The sequence below is a fragment of the Triturus cristatus genome, chromosome 3_2 (assembly GCF_964204655.1).
Source record: "Triturus cristatus chromosome 3_2, aTriCri1.1, whole genome shotgun sequence".
NCBI lineage: Eukaryota > Metazoa > Chordata > Amphibia > Caudata > Salamandridae > Triturus > Triturus cristatus.
The window spans coordinates 826,229,612-826,255,510 of NC_140584.1; the positions used below are offsets into that span (position 1 = coordinate 826,229,612).

Here is a 25,899-nt window from a genome sequence, read left to right on the forward strand (position 1 = left end):
GTGCACATCTATGACTTCCACTTGGAGCATGAATGCACATTTCCTTTGCTTTCGGGGATACATATGCACCTTCTCACCTTGGCCATGCATGAGCTCTACTCTTTCCCTTGGGGCATGCAAATGTTTTCTTGTCCCTCGAACGCATGCCCCTCATCCACTTTAGATGTTCATGCCCATCTCTTCCTCCCACTGTGTATACCCTCAATTGTTACCCTTTCAGCACACATGCCTCTTTCTCTTGGTATGCACCTACTTTCCACCCCACTCTCCATCACATGAAAATTTATCTTCAGCCCGATTACATTTCACTACACCACCATGCAGGTTCTGCTCATCCTCTCTTGTGCAAGCTCCATTTTCCTCGTTTGGATGGGCATGTTCACCTCCTCCCCCTACATTAATGCCCATGTTTGCTCTTACCATTTGAGTGAGCATACTCTGCTCTTATTCACCCTACATCTCATGCCTCCGACCCCCGAACACTCACCTCTTCCCCTTTGGCAATGATCTTCTTGTGTGTCAGTGCATCTCGGAGAACAGATGCGTCCACATGAAGGAGCTGCAATTATGAACAGTCATTTTAATTGGCATGTTACTTCATGTTCAGGCTAAAGGCAGTGCACTGTAATGACACAGATCTGTCTCTTGCACGCAAAACATGCAATAAGAGTCTAGAATGCAGACAATGAGCTCCTACCAGATTGCACCAGCTACCTACACTCCTTGGACAGCATTCACTTGCTTGAATTCCACACAAAATCCAGAGCAGGTGCATCTTTGTACAGAGCTCTGAACCTCGCAACCCACCTCAAGTATCCCCTTAATAACCCATGTTCTCGTGAGCACAAAGACATCAACTTGACCTCAGAAGATCAGGCTGGGCAGGGGCTTAATATGTGGACCTCAGGTCTCACCCTCCACTCTGGACCTCAGATCTTCATGCTCTCCTCTTCCCTACTTGGAGAGGAAGCGCTCATTTGAACCTCTGAAAGAAGACCTTTCACTGAACTTGTCTGAACTTCAAGAAACCCACTCTTGAATTCAATGACCCCACCTGTCCTACTTCCTTCTCTGTACAGAAAGAGCTAGATTGAAGCTCTCGCAGTGATCACATTTTCTGAGACATTTAATGAGACTTATAAGTGGGAGACTTTCCAAAGGAGGAGCTTACCCTGAGATAAGCCAAGAGAAGATCTCCATCTGATACTGACAATGGGTTTTTACAGGATCTGGTTCACCTACAGTTTGGAACAGAGTTTGGGTAAACTGTCTTTCTTAACATGCCAGTCTACGAAGACTAACGTTTTTCACACTCAACAGAGCAATATCACCGAACCCTTACTCCACTTCTACCTGTAATCCACCAGTAGCTGGAGAAGGATGTACCTCTAGCTCACTTTCTAAAGTTATACCATGACCACTGTCAAATGCACCGTTTCTTTAGGAGGGTCGCTATATCGGGGTGATCTTACAGCACAGTAGAGGTCCCATGTATAACAGAGGTCTAGAAATCCTTTTATCTTTAGCAGCATCAATAACATATTATTGTATTGTATTGTGTCATCTATGAGGAAGGAGCCAAACATCATTGTACAGGATGGGGAATCCCATCTATGTAACAATGTCCACAATCATTGCAGCATTGTACTGGAGGACTAGCAGTCTCCATGGTTTGAATACAAAGTTTGAAGCCAGGGTGGTGCCTGGGGTGTGTAAGAAGCCCAGTCATTCCATCTGCACCATAGAAACAAGATTCAACTCCAACCGTGATACTTACCCTGGCCAGGTACTTGATCTGGTTCTCTGTGGTCACCTGTGAGTTGCCCTGCTCATCGGTAACAAACTGAACATTCCCCAAATGCAGCACACTTGCCACAATGCTCAGCAGATCCTAGAACAAGAGAGAAAAAGCTTAAAAATTCAGTTTCCTGCAGCAAGAAAGGCCAGCCCACCTTACCCAAACAATAACCCAAATGACAGGTATCCCACAGAACAAAAAAAGCCAGATCAAAATTCATCCCCCATCAGTAATGTAACCCATAGTTAACACCCAAAGTATTTTTTCTACAGAAACATTTTGTACAGCATAATGTATTTCCTTCAAACGACATGCCTGTTCGGCAACTACACAAATAATATTCAAAATGCCATTGAGACATTTCACAACCACAAGCAGATGTACTCCAAATGCTAATGAAACTCTCTCTGAATCTGAGACTTCTGTAATAACCTGGAAATAGTTCTGGTCTATTATTTCCTAGCATAGCTTGTCCATTCCTTTCATTTGTGATGTCACTTTAGAATTCTGTTAGTGTTCTAGTTCTTTGGTGGGATGAATACCATTACAGTAGGGCAGTTTCCGGTAGGGAGGATCTTGTGGGACAGCTCTCGTTTTGGTCCAGTCCTTGGCTGTAGTAAACAATAGCTGCCTAAGGAGCTGCGGTCCCCAAACTATAGATTGGGAGAGTACTTAATTTGAGCCAGTGGTTGCAGGTGGGACACACCACACCTGTTATTTTGGCGGCTGCACTTTGTTTTCCTCAACAGACTTAGAAACACAGCAAAAAAGAAAAAAACACAATGGGAGGGAAGGAGGGAAAAGACCAAAAAGCAGTGACATAGGGAGGTAGCAGGGATGAAAAAGTACCAGCAAGAGTGAAATAAACGGCAGGATAGTATGGTGATTGAAGTAAAAGGCATGCATGAGAGGGCATTCAGCCTTGGTATTTGGTAATCACAACATTCTTCAATACTGGCTGCAGGCTTTTGAGAAAATCCTTGGGCACCAGTACTTATTTTATAAACTAAATACTGGTTGTGGACCATGCAAGGTCATACGAATTGCACTGGGACTAGATGTAGCTCGTGAACATTAGGATGTTATGACACATTAGCCTGAATTCTCTTTGAAAAGAACCAGGATCCACTACACTTTTCATTTGCAAAACTATCAAGAAACCCCTATTTTTTTTTTTTTTTACAGCCCTAAGCAACCAGCTCTAGGTACCCTTCCTTGAACACAGAAAGATGGGAACAAGTCCTAAGAACAGATGGAGGCTAATTATCTTGGATATCAGGAAGTAGTATTGCTTCATTATATACATGAAGAGATGGCATAACCCTTCGACCATTCACATGTATCAGAATTGGTAACGTTTCTATTGAAATCCATGAACGAAACTGTGGTACATATAATCATATATAATCTCTGAATATATGAATAGTACACATTATATATATTTATATGTTACATACACATACATGCCAATCACTTTTTTTGTCTGTTACTGCAGCAATTAATATTTGAAGCAATGCACGAGCCTACATTAAGAGAAAGTGTGCATTTATAAATATTCAATCATACCTGCTATGCAATAAAACAAAAATTAAGCAATACAAAGATTGCTTTAACAGGCTATGCACCATAAAGCCATCATAATCAACTTTCCAACTAAGGGTCTCAGGTGGTTGTGATCATGGTTTGTTTTGTATTAGTCCTCTGAAGCAGTTTTTTGACTGAGTAATATTCAAGAATATGACATTTTTAGAGATCATCAGACAAAGAAGTGTGAAAACTACATTTACTTGGTGTCCAATCATGCATCATTCCACAAACCAGGGGTACTTCAGTTTTAAATTGAAACAAAGTGATAGGATTTTAAAACAAAGGGGAAACAATTTTGGTTGGTACATTGAAAAGAGGTTGTTTTTAATGACAACCCAATTTTTTTTTAAAGTGCTACTATTATCAACCTGATGAGTGTTGCAATGAATTACAACTTCAGCTATATATGAACCTCTGCTGCAAACTGCTACATGCTAATCTAGCCAACACTTTTTCCACGCTCTTTATAAACCAGACAGCTCCTGGCAACCATAAGTCGAGCCAGAGGTGATAGGATCTCCTTTTGACTTCTGTGATTGCCTTTCACTGGATGCCTTTTCTTTGGCACAGATTACAGAAGGACACCGTTGGCTTCACCCTCAGCCTGTTGCTGTTCTCGCTTGATTTAACATGTCCCATTTATCAGTTATTGGTGAGGCCCAGGTACCGCAGCCCCTTTACCCTGGAGGCCTGCGGCACCTGATACCAATAGATGATGCACTTAATTTACTATTGGCTATGCTGCACTCGATTTATTATTGGCTAAGAGGATGGGATACAAACCTAAGCATTCAAAGCACAACCAAACACACTGATCAAGAAAATCCTTGTTGAGATCCCAGAGACCTTCTATATATCGCGAGTGGAATTCCAGCTTAATTACAAAAGAATTACCCTAGACAGCATAATGTTTCCTCCAACCGCAACTATGCTTCTGTACAAAAAGACTTTCTCCACATTCCAGAGGCCTACTCCAAACCATGTTCATGACCTTCCTTGGGGCTTTCTCTTACGATTTCATCACACCACATAGTGGTTCTCACTCAAGAGACTTCCCCTAAACGAATAAGAGGCATTAGCACAAACTCAAAGTTCACATTTCTTCAGAGCCACAAATCAATTCTTACATTCATACTAAACACAAGTTTTCAAAACCACAAACGACCTTCTCCAAAATAAGACACTGCCATGACCTAACAAAAGGGCTTCCACCAAACCATTGCCAAGGCTTCTATAAACCCTAATGGCCGTCACTCCAAGGCCACAAGAATCCTTACCTCAAACACACTACAGATGTCCTTCAAGCCCACAATAGGCATTCTCCCAAACACACAGGTTTTCAAATCAACTAACCAGCACAAACCCATCCATCAAACCAACACAATGTCTTTCACCAAGCCCACAGGAGGCCGTAACCCAAGTGAATAACCCCCAAAACTACAATAACTACAAGTATACTTTTCCCAAACCCACAAAAATATTTTTGTGAACAAAGCAAGGCCTTTCACTAAAGAAACACAACACCATGACCTAGCCCTAAACAGGATTACACCTCAATTCACAAATGACCTACTAAAACAAACAAGCCCGGGATCTTCCAGACTACGGATCTTTCACTGAAATACAAAAGGTCTTCCCCTCAATATGACGTTTCCACTGCCAACTTTTATCCAGATTTCTTTTTTTCAACCAACTAGAACAGGGTCTTTCCTGAAGTCCACACAAGATTTGCTTTAAATCCACAGATGCCCACCAAAATAGGCTTTCCCCACAAATCTACACAGAGCCTCTTATCACACCAACCAAAGGCCTATCTCTAAACCTTCGATATGCAATTCATCTAATTCAGAAGAGGCCTTCCTTCAAACCTGCAAGAGGACTTCCTGGAAACCTTAAACAGAAATTCCCTCAAGTTCATAGAAGGTATTCCCCAAAATATATAACAAGCTGAAGAGAGGTCGTCCATTCAATGAATTAAATAATTGTGTTCAGACAGACATGAAGCTCCATACCTCGACGTCATCATTACGGAAGCCAATGACAGACAGTGCTTTTCGGACAACTTTCCAATCATTCTTGTCATTGATGGAGCTGACCTTCGCACATTGACCCTGTAAGAAAACCAAGAGAGAGAGGGAGGAATTATTTAGGTAGTATGAAGGATCTGATCTCTTTTTGGAACTTTTAAAAGGAGGAACGGAGAACCTGAAAATATAAATGAGACCTCACTTCTTGATACTATCCTAAGCTCTCTGTCCTAATATTACCTCCAGAAAGCTCTGATACTTGCTTTTCCATATACTAACCCCATGTTACTCCCTCTCAATACTATCCTCTTCCCTTAAAAGCTTTCCCTGGGTCTCTTCCCAAATACAGTGTCACTCTCTGTATAATCTTCTACACCACTATAGGTCTCTCTCCAAAGTATAGGAACCAGTTCTCAATTTCACACATTGTTTGTACATTTCTATCCTCAATACACTGTTAAACAGTTTGCTTTCCCCTCCTCTGTAATTTCTCCTCCGTAACATTGTCCCCAGGTTTCCCCAAAGATTGTGTGTGGGCTCTCTCCCTCTATATATTAATCCAGTTATTTCCTAATACTGTGCTCAGTTCTCACTTGAGATCACATATACTGCTCCAATTCTTCAGCTCCCCACATGCTATGCTCTACCTTCTCTCACCATATACTGTGTCCAGCTCGCTGATACATTTGGTCCCACATTTCTTCTACATATACTTGTATATGTCTAAATGACTTCCACACATAGGGTATCCAATTCCCTCTCACTTGTGGAATGTTCTCAGGCAGTTAGCATCTAACTTGTACTGTTTCTAGCTCTCCTCTCTTCTTATACCAAAGGTAACTATTTCCCCTTCTTCTCTCTACTTTGACTTTCTCTCTACTCCAATACTGTATATTGCACTTGTGTTGCTATACCTTTTCCAACTATATTTGTGAGACATTTTCTTGGAATTGTAAGGCAGTCAGTAACCATATCCTTCCTATGTGAATTCTGTAAAAATGCACCTTATGCGCCCCATGCCAGCAATTGCACCGGATAATAAAACTGCTCCTTTTGAGCACTTGACACTTAAAAGGTATAGTAATCAAGGAGTATAGGCTTACGCTAGAGTAGGGTTGTGTACAGTTGAGAAAATAGCCTCTGGGTCCTTTTAGCACTGAGAAGGCAAATAAGAGCACATGGCAAGTCACGGACAGTGTAGGGCCACCAGTTCAGATGCAAGAAAGCATCTCTGCAATTCTATGTCTCAGGGAAAGCCTGCACTTTCTCTTTACCCTGCTTCCAGACTAGCTTGAATGGCGGTAACTCATGGCAGCTGGGTAGTCTTGGTTACTTACATCATCCTCCAAGCAAGTCTTCAGTCAGCTGGGTCTTGTGAAGTCCTGAAAATGGCAGCTCCTCGTCTTGCAAGACAGCCCATCTCCCACAGATCAAAGCAGCAACATGTTCCAGGAATCCGAATCCAGCATTGGCCCTTGGTTGTGTTATGACAGCTTCAAGCAGAGGTTCTGGCCCTTCAGATGCTACAGAGTCCCCTCAAATAACATACAGGTTATGGGCAGGGGTATGATTTATCTAATTTTGCATGCCAGCCAAGAAGCCTAAGTCAAATGTCTTCTAAAATGTAAGTCTTACTCATATCAGGAAAAAGTTCAGCTTCCTTCTTTACCATCTGTGTTGATGAGCTTCTGGAGCAAGGTGTACAAGGTCAGATCAGTTACAACCAGTCAAAGTGTCACAGATTCATCCACATAGTGCAAAATAAGGCCCTAGGTGCCAGGAGACAGCCAGCAACACAGGAAGAGTCAGGATATTTTTAAAGGGCAGACCTAACTTGCTAGCAATTTAGCATTTAATGGGGGCAAGCCCCAGTAGGGATACATGGAGCAAAGGACAGAGGGAGGACATAGACTAAGTGAAAGGGTGAAGGTCAAAAGGAGTGAAGATTTTTCAGTTTCTTCCTGCAGGTATAGTTGGTGCTGTTCTGGTGGCAGAAGGAATGCTTTTCCAAATCCCGGGAGTGTAGGCTGAGAAGACTTGTCTTCACCTACCAGCAGTGTTTAGTCTCATTTCTTTCACATCAGAGCTCCTTGTCTGCCGTTGACCTCCAAATATAGTTAGTTTACTTGATATATAGGCTGAGGTCTTGAGTTAGAGGGTTGTGTAAGTGACTCAGCTGATCTTGAAGATGATTCGATCTTGCAGAGAAAGACAGTGTAAAGCTTTCAGTATCAGGCTGATGTTGAGGGATTTCTTCAGCACCTTAAACCATGCTGCTGTACGAAGGGTGTCTTACAGGAGAGTGAGGGTGGTCTCTGGGAAGCCATTGAGCAAGGCATGAATTCCATCTAGGTGGAACAGGAGTAGGGTATGTACTGTCATTCTGAAGTCTTCTCTTGGAAGAAAAGATTTAACTTTTTAGAGAAGGGCGATTTGGAACCAGGCGTTATTGGTCTTCTTAGCAATGTGTTTTTGCAGTGAAGTTTGAGCGGAGGATAAATTAGAGGGCTTTGGCCTATTCTGTAAGTTGGAGTGCAAAGTCTGCTAGGGTTCAGTTGGAAAATCTGAGAATGTTTGGTGTTGATGGCAAACAGGAGAAATTCAGTCTTCGTAGGATCTATTATCAGGTAATTTGTGACCATTGAGGTTTGGATGCTTTTGAGGCTGCCTTCGAGTCTCTGTATGCCATTGGTTGAGGAGATTTAGAAAGTTGCTGTCTGCAAGAATGCCTCCTCAGGGTTCCATTTAAGGGCTGAAAATTAAGTGTCAGAGAATGTAACTGTGTAGAACTCCTCAGTTGACAGGGTGCATCCAGGATTTTGTAGATGCTATCTGAACGAGGTGCTGCTTGTTGGTGAGGTAGTCTGAACAATTGCATGACTGCCAGTGAAGCCCATGTTATTTTTCAGGGTGTGGAATAGTGATGGATGGTTGATAATGGAAAGATCAAGTAGGACCACGTGACTAGGGTCATTAAGGAGGAGGGTTAGACTGACTACTTGGAGCGTGGCTGTCACAATAATGCAATTAAAAAACCACTGGTCCTATGGTACCACTACCACACATAATCAATCACAGGTAATACAGACAGTCAAAGAACTACTTATTGTAAAAACAATGACAAGCTTCTTCTCTTATAAATGATGTCATTATTCATCCATCAAAACATACAGGTGCAGTATATAATGAAATTAGTGCAGATGACACAGTGCCCACACACAGAATGACATGAAAACACTTAAGATGGCTATCCTAGTTCTATATAATGTGAATCCTGTTATCTAGTTCACAGGTAACCCTCAGCTGTAGAGAATCTTAAGACCAATGGCACAGGTTGAGGGGCGTGCCGATCAGCTAACACATCATGGATAGTAACTAGAAACAAATATGCTGCCTGACAAAGATAGCTGACTTTACTCCTAGACCAAGGGACGCTTCTCTTCTCTATTCATATTGTTTTAGACAAATTACCCCCTCCTGATGAGACGTAACAAACCCCTTTCAGGTTTGAAACGTCAACAATCCACCCTTGGTGGTCTAACAATAAAAGTAAAAGATAAAAGAGAAGGGTCGTACACATAGGGGGTGGACTTAAACGGGATTTCAGGATACTTAGATTCCCCAGGAGGTTGGGGTAACCTCTAATTCTGGGAGATCCTATCAAAGACGTGTATGGGCTGCAGTTCAGAAACAGGATACTTATCACGGGCTTTGAAAGGGTACAAATACATCAGTAATAGCATTATTCGGTCGCCAGGCTTCACTTCCACCCTTACTACAATCCTTCGCGCCAACCTCTTTATTATATTGTCCACACTATTCACCCATGCTCTGATAACACCCTCTGCGGTCCTCCGTTAGCCTCTGCTGTCCAGTCTCTCTCTCACTCACCTTTACCAGATACTGGTAGCTCTGTGCATTCTTGTCCAGGCCCAGCCTTCGCAGTAGGTCATCTTCTCCTCCCTCGAGTAGTTGGTAAAAGATGTGGAAGTTACGCTCGCCGTGATTCTGATGGACTACACGGGACTTCTCCAAGAGGTAGTTTAGAATGTGTCCCCCAACTGGAGCCCCCTAAACAAAGAAAAACAGGTATTTAATTGAAAGGGGGTCTAACTCCCAATGTTTCACAGCATCACAAAGTCCCTTCCTAGCAGTGAAGACATTTCCTATGCATCACAACTACTCTTTCAAGTGGGAAACGACCTTTACCACTACTCCTTAACAACGAGGGGCCTGAAGCACTATCCCTCAACAACTAATGCATTTACAAATAGCTAGTGTAAACAACGACCTGTCTAAACAACGACTTGCTTGAAGAGATTAGTTGTTTCTTTTGTTATAGCAAGTTAAGTATGTCAGATTTGTTTTTTTCTTAGAGTGTAACATTTTGTAAGAATGATTAACTGTTTTACATTTTCTACCTTCATTTAGGCAACCGTAACACTGTATATTGTTTAAATTTACCTTATGAGGCCAGTAGATGGCACTCTTAGGATTTATGGTGGGTGTGAGTTTTTGGGTGGCAAGGGTATTTTTTTAAATTTGGGTGGGAATGGGTTTTTGGGTAGCAAGGGTCATTTTAGGATTTAGGGTGGGTATGGGTTTTTGTGTGGCAAGTGTGTTTTTAGAGTTACGGTGGGTAAGGGTTTTTGGGTGGAAAGGGTAATTTTAGGGTGGGTATGGTTTTTGGGTGGCAAGGGTAATTTTAGGATTTAGGATGGGTATGGGTTTTTGGGATTGCAAGGGTATTTTTTTTTTTTTTTTTTTTGTTATCAAACGTTTATTAATCGTTTAACAGGTCATGCCAGAGGTGATACACAGCTTATGTGCCTACAACCTTATAGGCCGGCAGCGAACAACTTACACACAGCAGGATACACTTTCAGAGTCAGGGAAGCCTGGGAGACTCAATGATGCCCCGGGGGTAGTTCTATGAGCAGGCAGTTCCTAGCCCGGATCCCCGGTAGGAGCCCTACACCCTGCGCGAGCCCCCATCTGACAAGAGAGTGTATAACATTGCAATAGTCACTAGGCGGAGGCAAGCAGGTCGAGCAACGCTAAGCACATCCTTAGGGGCCAATGTCCTGTCATTCTAAAGACTGCACTTGACACCGTTGCTATGCAGTTCCCTGTAGACACATCTACCCACACATGCAGTCCGCCTTGGCTATTATACAGTTGGGTCACGACAAGCAGTGCATTGTTACATATCCCGCCCGTCTAATGGACAGCGTGTAGGGACACCCTCCAGCTCGCCCTCAATGAGTCCCCATTTATGGCCTGCAGTGGGTATAGCATGAGAGGGCTGGCAACCGCCAAGCGTTGTGTGGCATAGGCTCGCTAGTATCCCACAGGGTCGCATCAAGTATGGCATAGGGCAACAACCAGCATGTAAGTCATGGCACAGTAACAACATATTAGGGACCCGCCCATTCTCCCCGTGCTGTGTTCGTGTTAAAGCTATCCACTACCGCACCTGCATCCAATGGATAGAGAAGAGGCGCCCAATCAACTAATGGGGAGGGAAACAGAACGAAAGGGAAGAAGGTGGGGGGTGTGGAATCTAGGGGAGGAGGTTCAGCATGGAAGGGGGGGGGGGGGAGTATGGGTCCCACCAGTACCACAGGGCATAGGCCGAAGGTCAAGGTCCTCCAGGGGCAGGTTCCCCCCCAACCCGGGGGTATCTAGAAAAGTCGGAGACCCCGAATCGTTTGCCTATCTCCAGAAGTTCCCTGGCTCGGTAGGGTCTACTACATCATCAAAACGTTTCAGGGCTCGGAGCCGTGGAGGCTGCAGTCTCGTATGCTCTAGTCTCCCCAGGTGGTCGATCAAGGGCTTCCAACGCTGGCGATACTTGGTATCGCGGAGTTGAAGGCGTGCCGTGAGGAACTCCATCGCCACCACATGCCACAGGCGGGTAAACCATACATTGATTGAGGGTGTGTCGGGCTTCTTCCAATAGAGAGCCACTGTTTGTTTTGCAGCACCCAGCATTTGAAAGCTAAGGTGTCTGTCACGGCCCGTCATGGCCCGTAGAGTCGTCGGCCGAAGGCCCAAGAGCACCACCAGCGGGTCCTCCGGGAGAGGATACCCCAAAACCTTTTTTATGTGACTGAGGACTTCCTTCCAGAAGGTGATCAGTAGAGGGCATGTCCACCAAATGTGGATGAAATCACCCGTCGCCTGAGTGCAGCGCCAGCAGAGGGGGGGGATGTCGCAGGGAACATTTTTTGGAGCCTAGCGGGGGTGTAATACCATTGGGTCATCACCTTGTAGGCCGATTCCTGTTGGGGAATGCTACGTAGGAGCTTGGGGATGTCGCTCCAGAGCCGAGACCATTGGGAAGGGGTAACACCTGAGCCAGTGACTGTGTGCCATCTCTCCTGGTAGGGATGGGAATCCGGTCGCTGTGCGTGTCGAAGCACCTTGTATACGCGGGAGATCAGCCCCTTGTAGGTGCCGAAAGCACGCGCCAACCGCTCGAACGGGGTGTAGGGCCATGTGGCCGCCTGCGCCAAGGCAAAGCCCTGTATCCAATGGCGCAGTTGTATATACTGGAATTTGTCCCTCTCCAGAAGCCCAAACTCCAGCTTACATTGAGCGAATGTTTTGAGACAGTCCCCAATAAACAGGTCACGAATCGTCCTGCAGCCGGTTTCCGTCCAATTCGCGAAATATGGGGGGCGATCCGCCGGCGGGAACTGCGGATTACGGGCGATCGGGGTGTGGGGAGACGGAAAAGTGGTTAGGCCCCGACGAACTGCCACCTTGTCCCAGATGTCAAGGACCGTTTTGGTGGGAACCGCCATGTAAGCGCTACGGTGTCGAGCCTCCCGGGGCAGCCAAGCATGGTCCCAGAGTGGACGACAAGTGACTGCCCGATCCATGTGGAACCACACTTTTTCACTCTCCCACGCCCCCCATTCCAAGATATAGCGGAGATGTGACGCCCAGTAGTAGTCTAAAAGGTTGGGGCAGGCCAGCCCTCCCCGATCCCGAGGGAGTTTCAGGATCCGGTTGGAAAAGCGGGGTTTCTTCCCCCCCCATATGAATTTGGTGAGGTCACGCTGCAGCCCCTGAATGCAGTGTTCCGGAATAGGAGTCGGCAAGGTTTGGATAAGGTATAAGATCTTCGGCAAGATAGACATTTTAACCGTGTTCAGCCTACCAAGCCAGGAGAGGGGCAGGGCCTTCCATGTTCGGAGGTCGGCCATGACTGAGAGCTTGTATTCCTGCCAGTTGGCCTGCGTCCAAGTGTCCAGGTCCGGAGTTATGTTAAGGCCCAGGTACCGCACCGACTTGCTCGCCCACTGATACGGGACAGAGGCCTGGATCGCCGCGAGTTCCCCATCCGGAATCGTAAGGTTAAGGGCCCAGGACTTCGTATGATTGATTTTCAGCCCAGAGGCACTTTCAAAGGTTTGGAGTAACGAGTGGACCGCCGGCAGCGAGCGCGGGGGGTCTGAGAGAGTAAGGAGTAGGTCGTCTGCAAAGAGAGCGATTTTGTGCTCAACCCCCCGAAGGGATATGCCACCTATATCAGGCGACTGGCGTATCCTAATGGCCAGAGGCTCCACCACAAGGGCGAACAGTAGAGGCGACAAGGGGCAACCCTGCCTAGTACCTCTGCAAATGGGAAAAGGCTGCGTGAGTTGGCCGTTGACTCGCACTCTGGCCATCGGTGAGATATAGGGGGCCATGATACGTGCCACCATCTTAGGGCCCAACCTCACCTTCCGCAGGACCGCCCTGAGGAAATTCCAGTCCACTCGGTCGAAGGCCTTTTCTGCATCGAGTGATAGCAAGCATGCTGGGATCCTCCAGTGTTTGGCCTTCCCCACTATGTGCGCTATGCGGCGCACATTGTCCGCCCCCTGGCATTGGTGGATAAACCCCACCTGGTCGGGCTCGATGAGGTTCGGGAGGTGGGTGCTAAGCCGTTTAGCCAAGATTTTGGTGTATAATTTCAAGTCGGTGTTTAATAGTGCAATAGGCCTGTAAGAGGAGCAAAGGGTGTGATCCTTCCCGGGCTTCGGTATGAGGGCTATTTCAGCCATTGCCATGTCCGGCGAGGGCCCCACTGATTCCGCGAACGAGTTGAAGAGGCGCAGGAGATACGGTTGCAGTTGCGGCAAAAAGGCCCTATAGAAGGACACCGGCAGCCCGTCCGGGCCTGGCGTCTTGCCGAGCGGAAGATCCTTCAGGGCTTCCGCCATTTCCGTGCAGGTGATAGAGTCCTCCAGGGTCTCAGATTGCTGCTTGCTCAGTGGTTCCCATCCGCAGGTGTCTACGGTGTCCGATATCAGAGCTGCCGCCGGCGGGTCGCTCGCATATAGAGCCGCGTAGTAATCGCGGAACGTTTGGAGCTTTGCCGGTTCCGCAATGGCCCATGACCCGTCCGTCATTTGCAGCTTGGCGATATGGGCTCGTGCCGCTCGCGTTCGCAGGCGCCGTGCCAGAACAGCACATACCTTATCTCCGCCCTCGTAATACCGCTGCTTGAGTGAAAGCAGGGCGCGCTCAGCCTTGTTGGTACGGTGCGCGCGGAGCTGCCCGCGGAGAACGGCCAAGCGTCTCTTACGCGACGCCATTGGGCGTTCGTGGTCTAGCTTCTCTAACGTCTTTACTTCACGCTCGATTTTGGTTTCATAGAGCCTGGCTTCTCGCGCCCTGGCTGCTGCTATTGCCGTGAGGGTACCTCGTATCGTAGCCTTAAAGGCATCCCAGAGAAGAGGGAGGGGGGTCCCCGGCACGTCGTTATCAGCGAAATACGCCAGGATGGCCGCCTGGACCTCCTCTCTATCCACCGGGTCCCGAAGGACGTGATCCGGGAATCTCCAGCGGCTCAAACGCGTCGGGCGAGTGGAACTCTCCCGTATGAGCAATTCCACATGAGCGTGATCCGAAATCGAAATGCCGGAGTGTGACACTGACATGATGTCCTTGAGCAGGGAGTGCGATGCAAAGAGGAGGTCGATACGAGAGTATGAGCGGTGTACATGGGAGTAGAAGGTGTAGTCCCGAAGCCCCGGCGAGTAGTACCGCCAGGTGTCCACCAGGTTTAAGGAAGTGAGGGAACTCTTCACCGCCGCAGACATAGCCACCGTCCCGTGAAATGCCCCCCCACAGCGGTCCATCTCCGCGTCCCACACCAAATTGAAGTCACCTCCAACTATGAGATCGGTGTCGACTGGCTCAAGGTGCTCCCTAATGATCCCGCGGATAAAGGCATCTTGACCCTGGTTGGGGGAGTAGATATTGCACAAGGTGAGCGGGTGATTCCCTCTCCTGAGCTCCACCCGCAGGAACCGACCCTCGGCATCCCTACTGACCCTAGTGTCCCCCCGGAGGAACCCCGCCCTACAGAGGATGGCTACTCCCGCCGACTTAGTGGTGGCCGAAGACCAAAACTGGTGGGGGAAGCGGGGGTGCGCCATTCGCACCACATCCGATTTGAGAAGGTGGGTCTCTTGGAGGAAAATGACGTCGGGGCTCTGCAGGAGCAAATAGCGCCATATTTGGCGTCTCTTATTGGGTGAGTTAAGCCCTTTCACATTGAGGGATACTATCTTCCAAGAGGGCGAGTCAGTCATTGACGCAGGACCACTAGCAAGACATCTTTCAATCTGTTGTTCCCCTCAGACGTGTGTCCCCCCCACCGAAAGGGTACAGAAAGGGAGGGAGAGGAGAGAAGGGAAACATGGCAGAAACAACAACCAAAACACTTAATCGGCCAACAGGGCCAGCAAGGCCTATTCCAGTCTAGGGAGTAGCCAGGCACAATGGCACAGGCTGTCCCGGAGATGTCACTCTCCCAGAAATAGGAGAGGGGGTGAGTCATCGCTTATCTGTAGATCCATTATGCCGAGGGTCCGCTCCGGACCACCGCCGCAGCCGTATAGGTGTCACGCCAGGTACCAGGCAGGTGTGCGCCCCCCAGGGAGGTCCCCCGGGCGTCGTGAGAGGGAGGGCCAGGGCCGCCACAAGCAGACCAAGCTCACAGCCGACTCAGTGTCCAAGCTGCTACCAGAAAGGGGGTGTCACCAAGAATCTTTCATTTGGAGGCGAGCGCTTGCGAACCAGATGGTGACGGACCTCCCTCCAGGGATTTGATGTGCTCGATGATGTCTTGCTTGTCCCGGGAGGATCGGCTGCCATCCGGGGAGGAGGGGTGCCTAGGGCGGCGCACTGTGGAACACTGCGGCTTCAGAGGGACGCGGAGACCAGCAGGTCGGCGCGAGGGGCTAGCCGGCGCGGAGTCCGGGATCTGGAGCAGCTGGGCCGCCTCTCGATAGGAACGCAGCACACGTCGCTTAGATTCCCACTGAAACATGAGGGCAAAGGGGTGGGCCCATTGATATCGAATGTTGAGTTCCCTCAGCTTGTCCGTAATGGGCCGGAAGTCCCGCCGGCGCCGGAGGGTGGTAGGGGCCAGGTCCTGAAATAGCTGGATGGGCTTGCCCCCACAGAGGATTTCAGGTTTGCTTCTAGCCGCTTTGAGAATGGCTTCTTTCTCGACGAAGAAGTGGACCCGCGTCAAGATGTCAGGGATGAGTCCCGGCCTTCCAGACGGTCCCGAGACCCTATGCGCACGGTCCAATGTGGGTGGTGAAGTGTCATCATCACCTCGGATATCATGGAGCAGGTCCGCCACAAATGACAATGTCTGCTCCTTCCGCTCCAGTTGGCACCCCCCGTATGCGTATGTTGTTGCGGCGCCCCCTATTTTCCAAATCTTCTTGTTTGATTTGCAGCTCGACATGTTGTTCTTCTAGAGTGGCGAGCCGCTGCCATAGGTGTTCCTGGTCCTCCGTACGTGCGTCTAAGGTTTTCTCCAAGTCATCAACCCGGCCACCGAGCTCCCCAACATCTCGCCGCAGCTCCTTGACACAGGCCTGGACCTCTGTGCGCAGCGACCCAATTTCTGTTTTGAGCTCCTGCATGAACGACGCCATGAAGGACTGCGTGACTGGCGCAGCGGCGGCCCCAGAATCCGATAGTGCTGCACTCGTCGATGGTACAGTCGGCTTGCCCCACAAATCCTTAACCGAGGCGTCTTTGGGGGCCGCGGGCGGCTCCTTCCCTGGCTTAGTGCGTGTCATGCTGCGAGAGGGTCAGGGGGCAGCGTCTCAACAGGGGTGAGCAGGGACCCCGGCACTCCAGAATGGGCACTCAGCGTAAGGCGCAGGTCACTGGGCTACGCAATTCATGAATTGCAGTGAAGCCCGTTCCAAACGGCCCTCCAGGCTCTGCGCCGTCGGGAAAGGGGAATGCCAGGTTCTCGAGCCCCCGCGTGGTGCCTGGCTGCCGGACAGGCGATCCGCCCCCCACGGGGGATCCCACCTGCTCAGTCGAGTGGGAGAGGTGCAGTGGGGGCGCCGTAGTATCTGACGGCTCGCCGCTTCAGTCCCGGTCCACCCGGTGGGGCCCCGATCAGCCCATCAGCCGTGGGGGGGCCTTTACGCGAAGGTGAGCCTCTGTCCCCGCCCCCGCCAGTCCGGGCAGGCTCCAAGCAAGTCTAGGCCGCAGCGCCCCAGGCTGAGGCGCATTCCCTCCGTCTGCAATCAGGCCTCAATATGAGCCGGCCGGGGGTCCCAGGGCAGACCCCAGGGACAGCGCGGCAGCGCGGGGCTCCACGATCCCCTTCCAACCTCTTGCTCTCTCGTCTCAGCGCTCCCCCAAGCACCAATAGTCGCAGGTCTCCGGGGCTCAGCTCAGCAGGCGCCAACCGGGGTGCAGTGAGGTCGGGCACCAGACGCTCCCAGGGTAGAGGCCCAACAGGCAGTCAGCACCAGTTCAACGGGGCCCGGCTCACCAGGGGCAATGCTTTCCCTCGGCCGCCAGTCACACCAGGCCGCCTCTAGCGCCAGACTCACCACCAGGCCGCATCCACGCAGCAGGGAAAATGGCGGCGGGTGCTCTGCAGCCACCACGTTGCGTCCCCAGTCACATCGGCCAGCCAGGCGTCCCCCTCGGGGAGCCGTCGTTCTCTCTCCTCAAGGTCGGGTCAGTCCGCACACCCAGCGCCATCAGCAGCCGTCTCCGGGCCCGCAGCGAGCCCCCAACGCACCCAGGAGCGTCCCGGCCTACCAGAGTCTGACGCCGGCGATCACCGCCTCTGCTCGGGCCTCGCAGTCGTCGCTCTCATCGCCGACGCCGTCCGGGGTCAGGGGACCTCTACTGTCGGTGCCTTCCAGCCAGGAGCCTGCAGCAGTCACCAGCGCGACGCCTCCTCAGCTCCGGACTCGCCCAGCTCCGGGCGCGCAGATCGGGCGTAGAGAAAATGGCGGCCAGCCCGGCCGGCACCCGGCTCCTCGTCTGCGCGGTATTTGCCAGCCTCAACAGCCACCGCCGACCGCCCAGACCGGCGCCCCCAGTGCTCCGCTCCCTCCGGGCTGTGTCTCCGGTCCAAGCGTCGCCGTCACACCGCTGTAAGTGGCAGTTTACATCAGCGGCGGTCCGGAGCGGCCGCGACCTGCGTCCTACTCCATTCCCGGCGAGACCACGCCCGCAAGGGTATTTTTAGGGTTTAGGGTGGGTACGAGTTTTTGGGTGGCAAGGGTATTTTTTAAAATTTGGGTGGGTATGGGTTTTTGGGTAGCAAGGGTCATTTTAGGATTTAGGGTGGGTATGGGCTTTTGTGTGGCAAGTGTATTTTTAGAGTTACGGTGGGTATGGGTTTTTGGGTGGAAAGGGTAATTTTAGGGTGGGTATGGTTTTTGGGTGGCAAGGGTAATTTTAGGATTTAGGGTGGGTATGGGTTCTTGGGATTGCAAGGGTATTTTTAGGGTTTAGGGTGGATATGGGTTTTTGGGTGGAAAGGGAATTTTTAGGATTTAGGGTGGGTGTGGGTGTTTGTGCGGCAAGGGTAATTTTAGGGTGGATGTGGGTTTTTGGGTGGCAAGGGTATTTTCAGGGTTTAGGGTTGGTGTGGGTTTTTGGGTGGAAAAGGAATTTTTAGGGTTTAGGGGGGTATAGGTTCTTGGGTGGAAAGGGAATTTTTAAGGTTTGGGGTGGGTGTAGGTTTTTGGGTGGAAATGGAATTTATAACATTAAAAGAAGTGAGTATAGGGGTGTGTGTGTGTATATATATATATATATATATATATATATATATATACACACACACACACATGTATATGTATATAGTGTTAATACTAATTACTAATATTAATTTTGCAACGCATATATCTTCAGCATGCATGCCTTTACCACGAAATGTACGTTTATTTACAGGTACATACAAATCCATTAAATATATATATATATATATATACCTACCTGTAAAATAGATACATTAATGGGGTAAAGGCAATCGTAGTAAAGGTATAGTAGTTGTAAAGAAAAAAAAAGCAGTTGTTAAAACTTTAGTGGTTTAGACTAAGTAGTAGTTAAGGAGTCGTTGTTTAGACTATAGTTGTTCCATCATACAAACACAGATTACTAAACTGGCACCCAATTCAACTTAGGGAGACAATTTAAACAACTTGAGTTCTTGTTGCTTGACTTGAGGCCCAGATGCATAGCTTCGGCTCCTTGCACTGCAATAAAAGAGCATATTACTTACCGGTGAAGCTGATTTTAAAGCTTGGCACCTGTTACAGGCTGCATGTCTATAGAGACAAAGCACTGTCAATAGCACAAACTACTTGGTATTATTTTTTCATAGTCCATTACATGCTACTTATGGATGAACGGAAGTGCCCCATTATTATATCCTTTACCAAAGCCCATTTAGATTTCAAATGCCGATCCAATACAGGTTTTCTCATTTTTCTTCAGCATTTTGAGAATTTCTCTGTACTTCTTCGGACACCACTACAGCATGCATGCTATTAGTTTCTTGTGTTTACTTCTGTGACTTAAGAGGTCATCCCAAACATGTAATTTTGCAAAATACTTGCCATCTCCGGCAAGCTTAGTCTCATATTAATTCACACTGTATATTATTTAAATCCTGCTCTTAGATTTTCTGCTCAGTACATTACACTTGCAGTTTATTTGGCTCAATGATACTTGACTTTCCTTACAGATTGTCTAACATCCTGCACCAAGAGACACACTTGGCCATCGGGCCTGTTACACTACATTGCATTAACTAATTACCTTCAATCACTGCAATTTACATACGATTACAATGCAGATCACCTTTACTTTTGCAGTCCGTCTCTGTAGACATAGGGGCTACCGTCTCTGTAGACATAGGGGCTACCATCTCTTCATGGCAGGTGGAGCATTGTTACTGCTCTTCCACCACAACAGAAAATGGAATCCCTCATATTTCCTTGCAGCTAACTTGGTTCTGACAAATATTTACTGATTTTTAGACATGCTGTACAAACGCACCTTTACTGCCCAGGTTCCGTCTATTACATAGTTTATATTGAACAGATCCGCAGCATCAAATAACATGGGGATTGTTTTACCTCATTGATCGTTATCATCAAACTTCGTTCTTTAATCTGTTTTGGTATGTTATTACAGGAACCATTATACCACAGTATTAATATATGTCTCTGCCAACATCTTTTGGGAACCAATATCTGATTAACTTAGGCCAATAAAGTCAGAGTTTCCTCTCTATCACTTGGAACCTGCCACATCCAGTACTTCACAGGTCAGTGCAAGTCATATGAATTTAGGTCTTTATTCACTTTGCTAGGTCACTTCTGGATTATCTATTCACTCACCAGATTTTGAGCACTCTCATTCTTTAGTCTGCTCCTTACTTTGAAGTGCTTACTGCCTTTTTCGCATTGTAACGTGTGACACAAATACAGAATCTCTGTTTTCTTTTGGTGACAAGATCTGTGGTTACTGACACTGGTCATAGCCTGTTAGGGTATCTGCACAGAGGATAGTATAGATTTGTGTAAATGACTTCAAGCCATTGTATATTTATGGTTTTTACTGTCTTTTAATATTTATGAGCTTTTTCCATATGGTATAAATCTTTGTACTAGTCACTGTGCTTAGTTATACCTTAATGATTGTTATGTACTGTTTTGTGTTTTTATTCTAAGTATTTTAACTTAACATTGTCTGTACTGTCTTTTATGATTATTTTAATCGAAATAAAGACACAATGAAATGACTTCAAGCTGTGTAGCACATAGATTTCAACAATATACTGGGCATTTCTTATGACTTGTACAGCTTTGAAAATATTCAAAGGACGAAACGTGTTGGCTCTCAACAGTTTCACATGGGAAAGATGACTGAATAAGAATCATAAACAGCTGACAACCTCCAATTCTGTTTTTTGTTTAAGTGTTAAATTGTGCATACAGATCTATATTTTTATTTTGGTATGCAACTAAACATACGTTATGTTTGAACAATTGTGCGGAGGTGCCCAGTTATTTACAGATCTGGCTTTTCCACTAAGTATGAAGACAGAAAGGAGTGTGCTTGGCTTACAAATCACTGGATATATAACCCCGGAAAAAGGTGGGAAAAATTAACTAAGGGCAATCCTCGCGACTAAATCGACCTAGAATTCAGGTCAGTAGTCTGGTCTCCCACGAAGGGCCCTTGCTTCTAAGTCAACCTAAGTTGTGACCCAACAGTAGACGGGACCATGAGGTCTGAGTCTGTCCATCACTCTCCCTCACGCTTATATATGCAATAAGGGATGCAGTTTTCTACCCAAGCACATTTTCCGGTTTAGATTTAATACAGTCATAGATAGACTGTTTGACTTCTGAATAGATATTTACTTGAACACAACAGCTGAAGTATTCAGCGCACAGCAAACATTTAAAAAATATATATTTTTCACAACTGAGAATCCATTGTGTCTATCCACTTATTGTACATAATTTGGATATAAGCAAACAATGCAAGTAGCAATGACTGTTCTTTTACTTGTGTCCTTACAACATGGTGCATCACGACTCTTCTAAGATCTATTGCATGAAGATATCTTGCAGCAGGTGACCGAGGGTTTTTAACAAGTTGGTAATTCTATAGTTTTATTAACATCGAAAGGAGAGATGTCCTTTACCCGATTACCTTTGTCTTTTCCTAGAACTAATTTGCACTCCTGTATTTGAAAGCAAGGTCTGACTGTGGTAGCCTGAAACTCAATGGCTCTTTATTAACATCACTGTCGTCCAGTCCATTCATTTGACTGGACATATGCGCACTGGTTTGAATTGGGGTAATATGAACGTGAGCAGCTTCATATTCACAATATTAACCTTAGCAGCATCATATTAAAGACTAAGACTAAATGTTGTACTCTGTGTGCGGGGGGTTATTCTCCCTCGAGGTAACCATGTAGCGTTAGCAACGAAGGGTCTTTCTTTTCTTTTGCTAGATGCACCATCACTGGACTAAGTCAACCTAGTATTCAGCGAGTGAAATATGCATTGTGAAATACCTTGCAGGAACATTTTAAAAAATGTTCACTGTTCATGCTAATGTCATGCTGCAAATCTCTTCTACTTTTCTAAGAAACACTTACTGATTGTTGCTCTCCTCCTTTCTATAACAACTTCTCTACATCTATGATGCTAATATTCTAAGACCTCAGGAGCGGCGCCGTAACCGAACGTCTGAATAAATGCGCCTGCCTGGTTTCACAATTGAGGTGCTGCGGAGAGCTAGCACTCTAGTGTAATGTGAATGATATCTCCATTAATGAGTACCACGTCTGAAGTCCTTTCTCGACTCACTGCCATATCAACGGAATTGGGAGAAATTAATATTCAAATATTATATACCTACTCCTCAACAGAGCCTTGGTTCTTGACAGTTGTGGATACCTTGGTGGCATCATCGTAACGTGTTTTGATGCCTCTTATGGTGATTAAGTCTATTTCTACTAATCCCAATCTGGAAATACTTATTTTTCTATTGTCTCATTTAATTCCCATTAACAAAGGGCGTGTAGTTCGTTAGCTAGAGTGTCTATCAAGTTGCTATTGAGAGAGGCATGTTATTTTGCCTCAAAGTGTATGTTTGACTTACTGCTCAGCTTCTGCATTGCGACTGGCGATTGTGAGCCCTTTGTTTCAGGACGTTATGAATTATGAGGCCTAATTGGATCAGTCACTATCTTCTCTGCAAATGGATTTGACACACATTTAGTGACCAGAACTTGTTCTTGAACTCCAGCACACTGCTGTAAAGAGTGCTTTAATATGGATCCCATTTGCCCTGTGTTGTCATATTCATTTTTGAAATTCAACCCTGTGATCGATACATCGGCTGTAGCAGTGATTGGATCTACGTGGTCTGAAATTATTTTTGTGTAAATTGTCTGCCATCCACCATTGGATACTCTTATGAACTTCCACAATCGTTGCATCATGCCAACCCTCTGCCACTGTGGCCACTGATTGTTGAGCCATTCATGCAAAAAAACTCATATGTAATCTGGCATGCAGTAGAAGCTGAATGCATAACGCCGTCATCCGCAGAAACATCATCATTGCTCTCAATGTCAAAGACTGATGATGGTAAAGAGTAATTTATATTTTTGCCCCATAGTAATAATGTGCACAACAAACCAGAGTAATGTACCAACTTTGAGATAGAGAGACCAGGTCAAACGAACAACACATGCATGAGATTCTAGCACTAATCAGTATTGATATATATCTTGGATAGAGGGTTACCAGTTAAATGTTGACCTCCGGTTTTAAAAGGCATACAAAACTCCTTCAGCATTAAGATGTATCTGCATATAAAACTGCAGAGAGCTTTTAATACTGATGCACATGCTGGGTTTAAATGTTTGCTTCTGGAGCAGTGATTTAGTGCTTTCTCAAAGTTCCGTAGTTGCAAAATGTGTTGGGCTTCCCTTTGTGGGAGTTTTTCGCATGTGTATATATTTTTAGTATACCAATTAATAATACAAGATTTGATAGTAAATATATTAATGTGCTTTAGCTGAAGAAGTTTCTTCAATTATAAAACATTTCAAAGTATTTGCAGTGATAATCCGAACACAATGCCAAAAAGGAACAATTTGACCATGATCTCTAGAACCTAACACTCAAAGGCCCAATTCCAGCCCAACAGCTTTAACAGGCAAATTTGACTGAGGTATAGAAATGCATTCCGGAGCTTTGCCTGTATTTTGTCCCCTTGCTCCAATAACAGCACAAAGCTACATAAAGTGTATGTGGTCATTAAGATTTGCATATCAAGCCTACAAATTAATACAAAATGTGTATATTAGGCCTACAATTTCGTACACAAGCCCCTTAATTCCAGAGGTCAACTTCACAACCTGACTAAATATGCTAAACTTCTAACAAACCGAACCACTAAGTATGGACATTCCTTGACCCTTTGATAGTCCAGTTTCTAGGTGACTTGTCACTCCGATCCCAAAAATCATTATTATTGTTTTTAGTAAATTAATCTTCAGTTTATGAGACTAAAACAACAGGGATAAATAATGCATGAGACTGATGGGGTAAGACCTACAAGGGCAAGATCATCATCAACTAGGAGCAGCACCAGGAGACAACCCCCGAGGGTTGGTAGAAAGCTTCTAACTTGTGAGATTATATCGATGAGGTCTGACAAATCTAGCGAGAAAAGCAAAGCAGCAAGAATGCATCCTTGCTTAAGGCTGTTCTCTACTATTATTTTTCAAAGTAAATTATATCAAGAAATGTTACACTTGATTAAAATGAAAACCCACTAATCAAACAATTTGCTGACATTTCTGCAACCCTTTTGACCGCTACCTGCAGCTCATCACAGCGCTGACCCTGTGAACAAGTTCACCTGTGCAAATGTTTCACAGATCAACAAGAAAACATTTGTGACTTAAAAAATTGAATGTGAATATGGAGTAGGCATTCAAAAACACCAGTGCCAGATAAAATCTGGCAGCCAGTGACGAACAGACCAGCATGTTACACTCTTGTTACTCAAAGTCCACTCTTCACACTGCATTGAACTGGGATTATCGTGCTGCCAATAACGCTGATAAGCCTCACTACATCGTTTCATCCTTTATCTCTCTAATATAAACAAAAAACATGATATCTGTTTGTATAATAGTTGAGCAACCCTAAACTTATCAACTCTCTCTCTTCTCTCCTCAACTGAGAGAGTTCCTTAGGATAACTATATTGAATGAGTTCATCTATTGGTCACCAATCATACTTAATGTAATTTGTCTTTATATTGTTATTTTATGTTTACATAGTTAAACATACATATTATTTGTTCTTACCCTATGTTTTCACCTCTAATTCATATATGTCATTATTGTGTACCTTATACACTTGTTTAAAGCCCACTACCTTAGCTTATAATATTTCTAATTACTTCTATTTTCCTTTAAGCCCTGATGAAGGGTTGATTTAATTGATTTTGTCGTCAAACATGTGTTGGTTTAAGACGTGTGTATCTGATCAACTTTCATTGGATACCAATACACCTGATAAACATCAATGTGTATAAAAATCATGTCTTCCAGTAAAAACATTTCTTTGGAGTCATTCTAATCACTCTCAAAAGCCTCAAATCTGTCTACATTTATGCTTTCATTTGGTAAAGCTTGCTAGGGCTTACCCTCTGGAGGCTTAGCTATAGATCCACATGTGGTTCCTTTTTCCAATCTGGTAGTATTCTAAATAAATCATTCTGCTTATGGTACGGATAGCCACCAAAGGGATGAGGAGCAGTGTCAGAGTCATAAATACCAATGGCCGACAGTGACAATCATAAATACCACTGTCCGCAAAGAATCAAACAGGATGATGGTGCCTTAAGCTGGCGTGACTTTGGGATCAGGAAATCTCACATCGGAAGTTAATGCTGGACTCTCGCAAAGAAGTCTAAAAGGAAGCAAGGGATATGCAAGCCCTGAATGGGCCCGCAATAACCATTGGTACTAAGGTCAGAACTGAAACAGTCACCCTTAAAAATGTGTAAGGGCCAGAATGAATGGTGGCAACCACACAGATGTGTATTACAAAAATCAACCACCCAAACAACTATGATCCCACACAGCCAAAACCTTTAGTGCTCCATGAGTGTCCTAGTACAGGTAGCTTTGTAACTACAGTACCCATATCTGTGTCCAGAGAAAGACTGTCACTGGAGTCCTGCTATTACTTTACGACCCAACTGTTAGTCCTGTTTTTTGGAAGCACCATATGGGACTACTGAGCCAGTTCTTACTAAGTTGTTTTTTTTGTTGTTTTTTTAGGGGGCATGTATCTCGAGATTCACCAGTCATGGTAAGGTTTTTTCAGTGGGCGGGACACCCACAGTAGTCACTGGCCCAAACGGGCCCTCACTATTCAGGGTTAGGTCCAGACAGTCTAATGTCGATACCTTCATAATGGTAATGGCTAGGAATTTAATTCTAACAGTTCTTGAATCGAGGTGATCTCCTACAGCCAGCTAGCAGAATTAGAGCTGCACTGGGGCTGTGAAAACTGACTGAGTCTGAATACCTACGGGGCTGAGGAAGAGGGAATACTGGGTTTGGACCGGGAGAATGGCTCACCA

At 46.2% G+C, this 25,899-nt stretch overlaps 1 protein-coding gene across 5 annotated transcripts in view; it reads right to left on the reverse strand.

Annotated features, from left to right (window-relative positions):
* MYO1C (myosin IC) overlaps window positions 1-25,899 on the reverse strand; it is a 416,904-nt gene that overhangs the window by 126,519 nt on the left and 264,486 nt on the right. For all 5 annotated transcript variants that reach the window (XM_085649047.1, XM_085649050.1, XM_085649051.1 and 2 more), the window contains exons 6-9: window positions 9,304-9,483; window positions 5,398-5,496; window positions 1,778-1,891; window positions 488-559 (exon numbers count right to left, since the gene is read on the reverse strand). In XM_085649047.1, coding sequence (XP_085505173.1) covers window positions 488-559; window positions 1,778-1,891; window positions 5,398-5,496; window positions 9,304-9,483 — 465 coding nt within the window. The remainder of the gene's footprint in view (window positions 1-487; window positions 560-1,777; window positions 1,892-5,397; window positions 5,497-9,303; window positions 9,484-25,899) is intronic.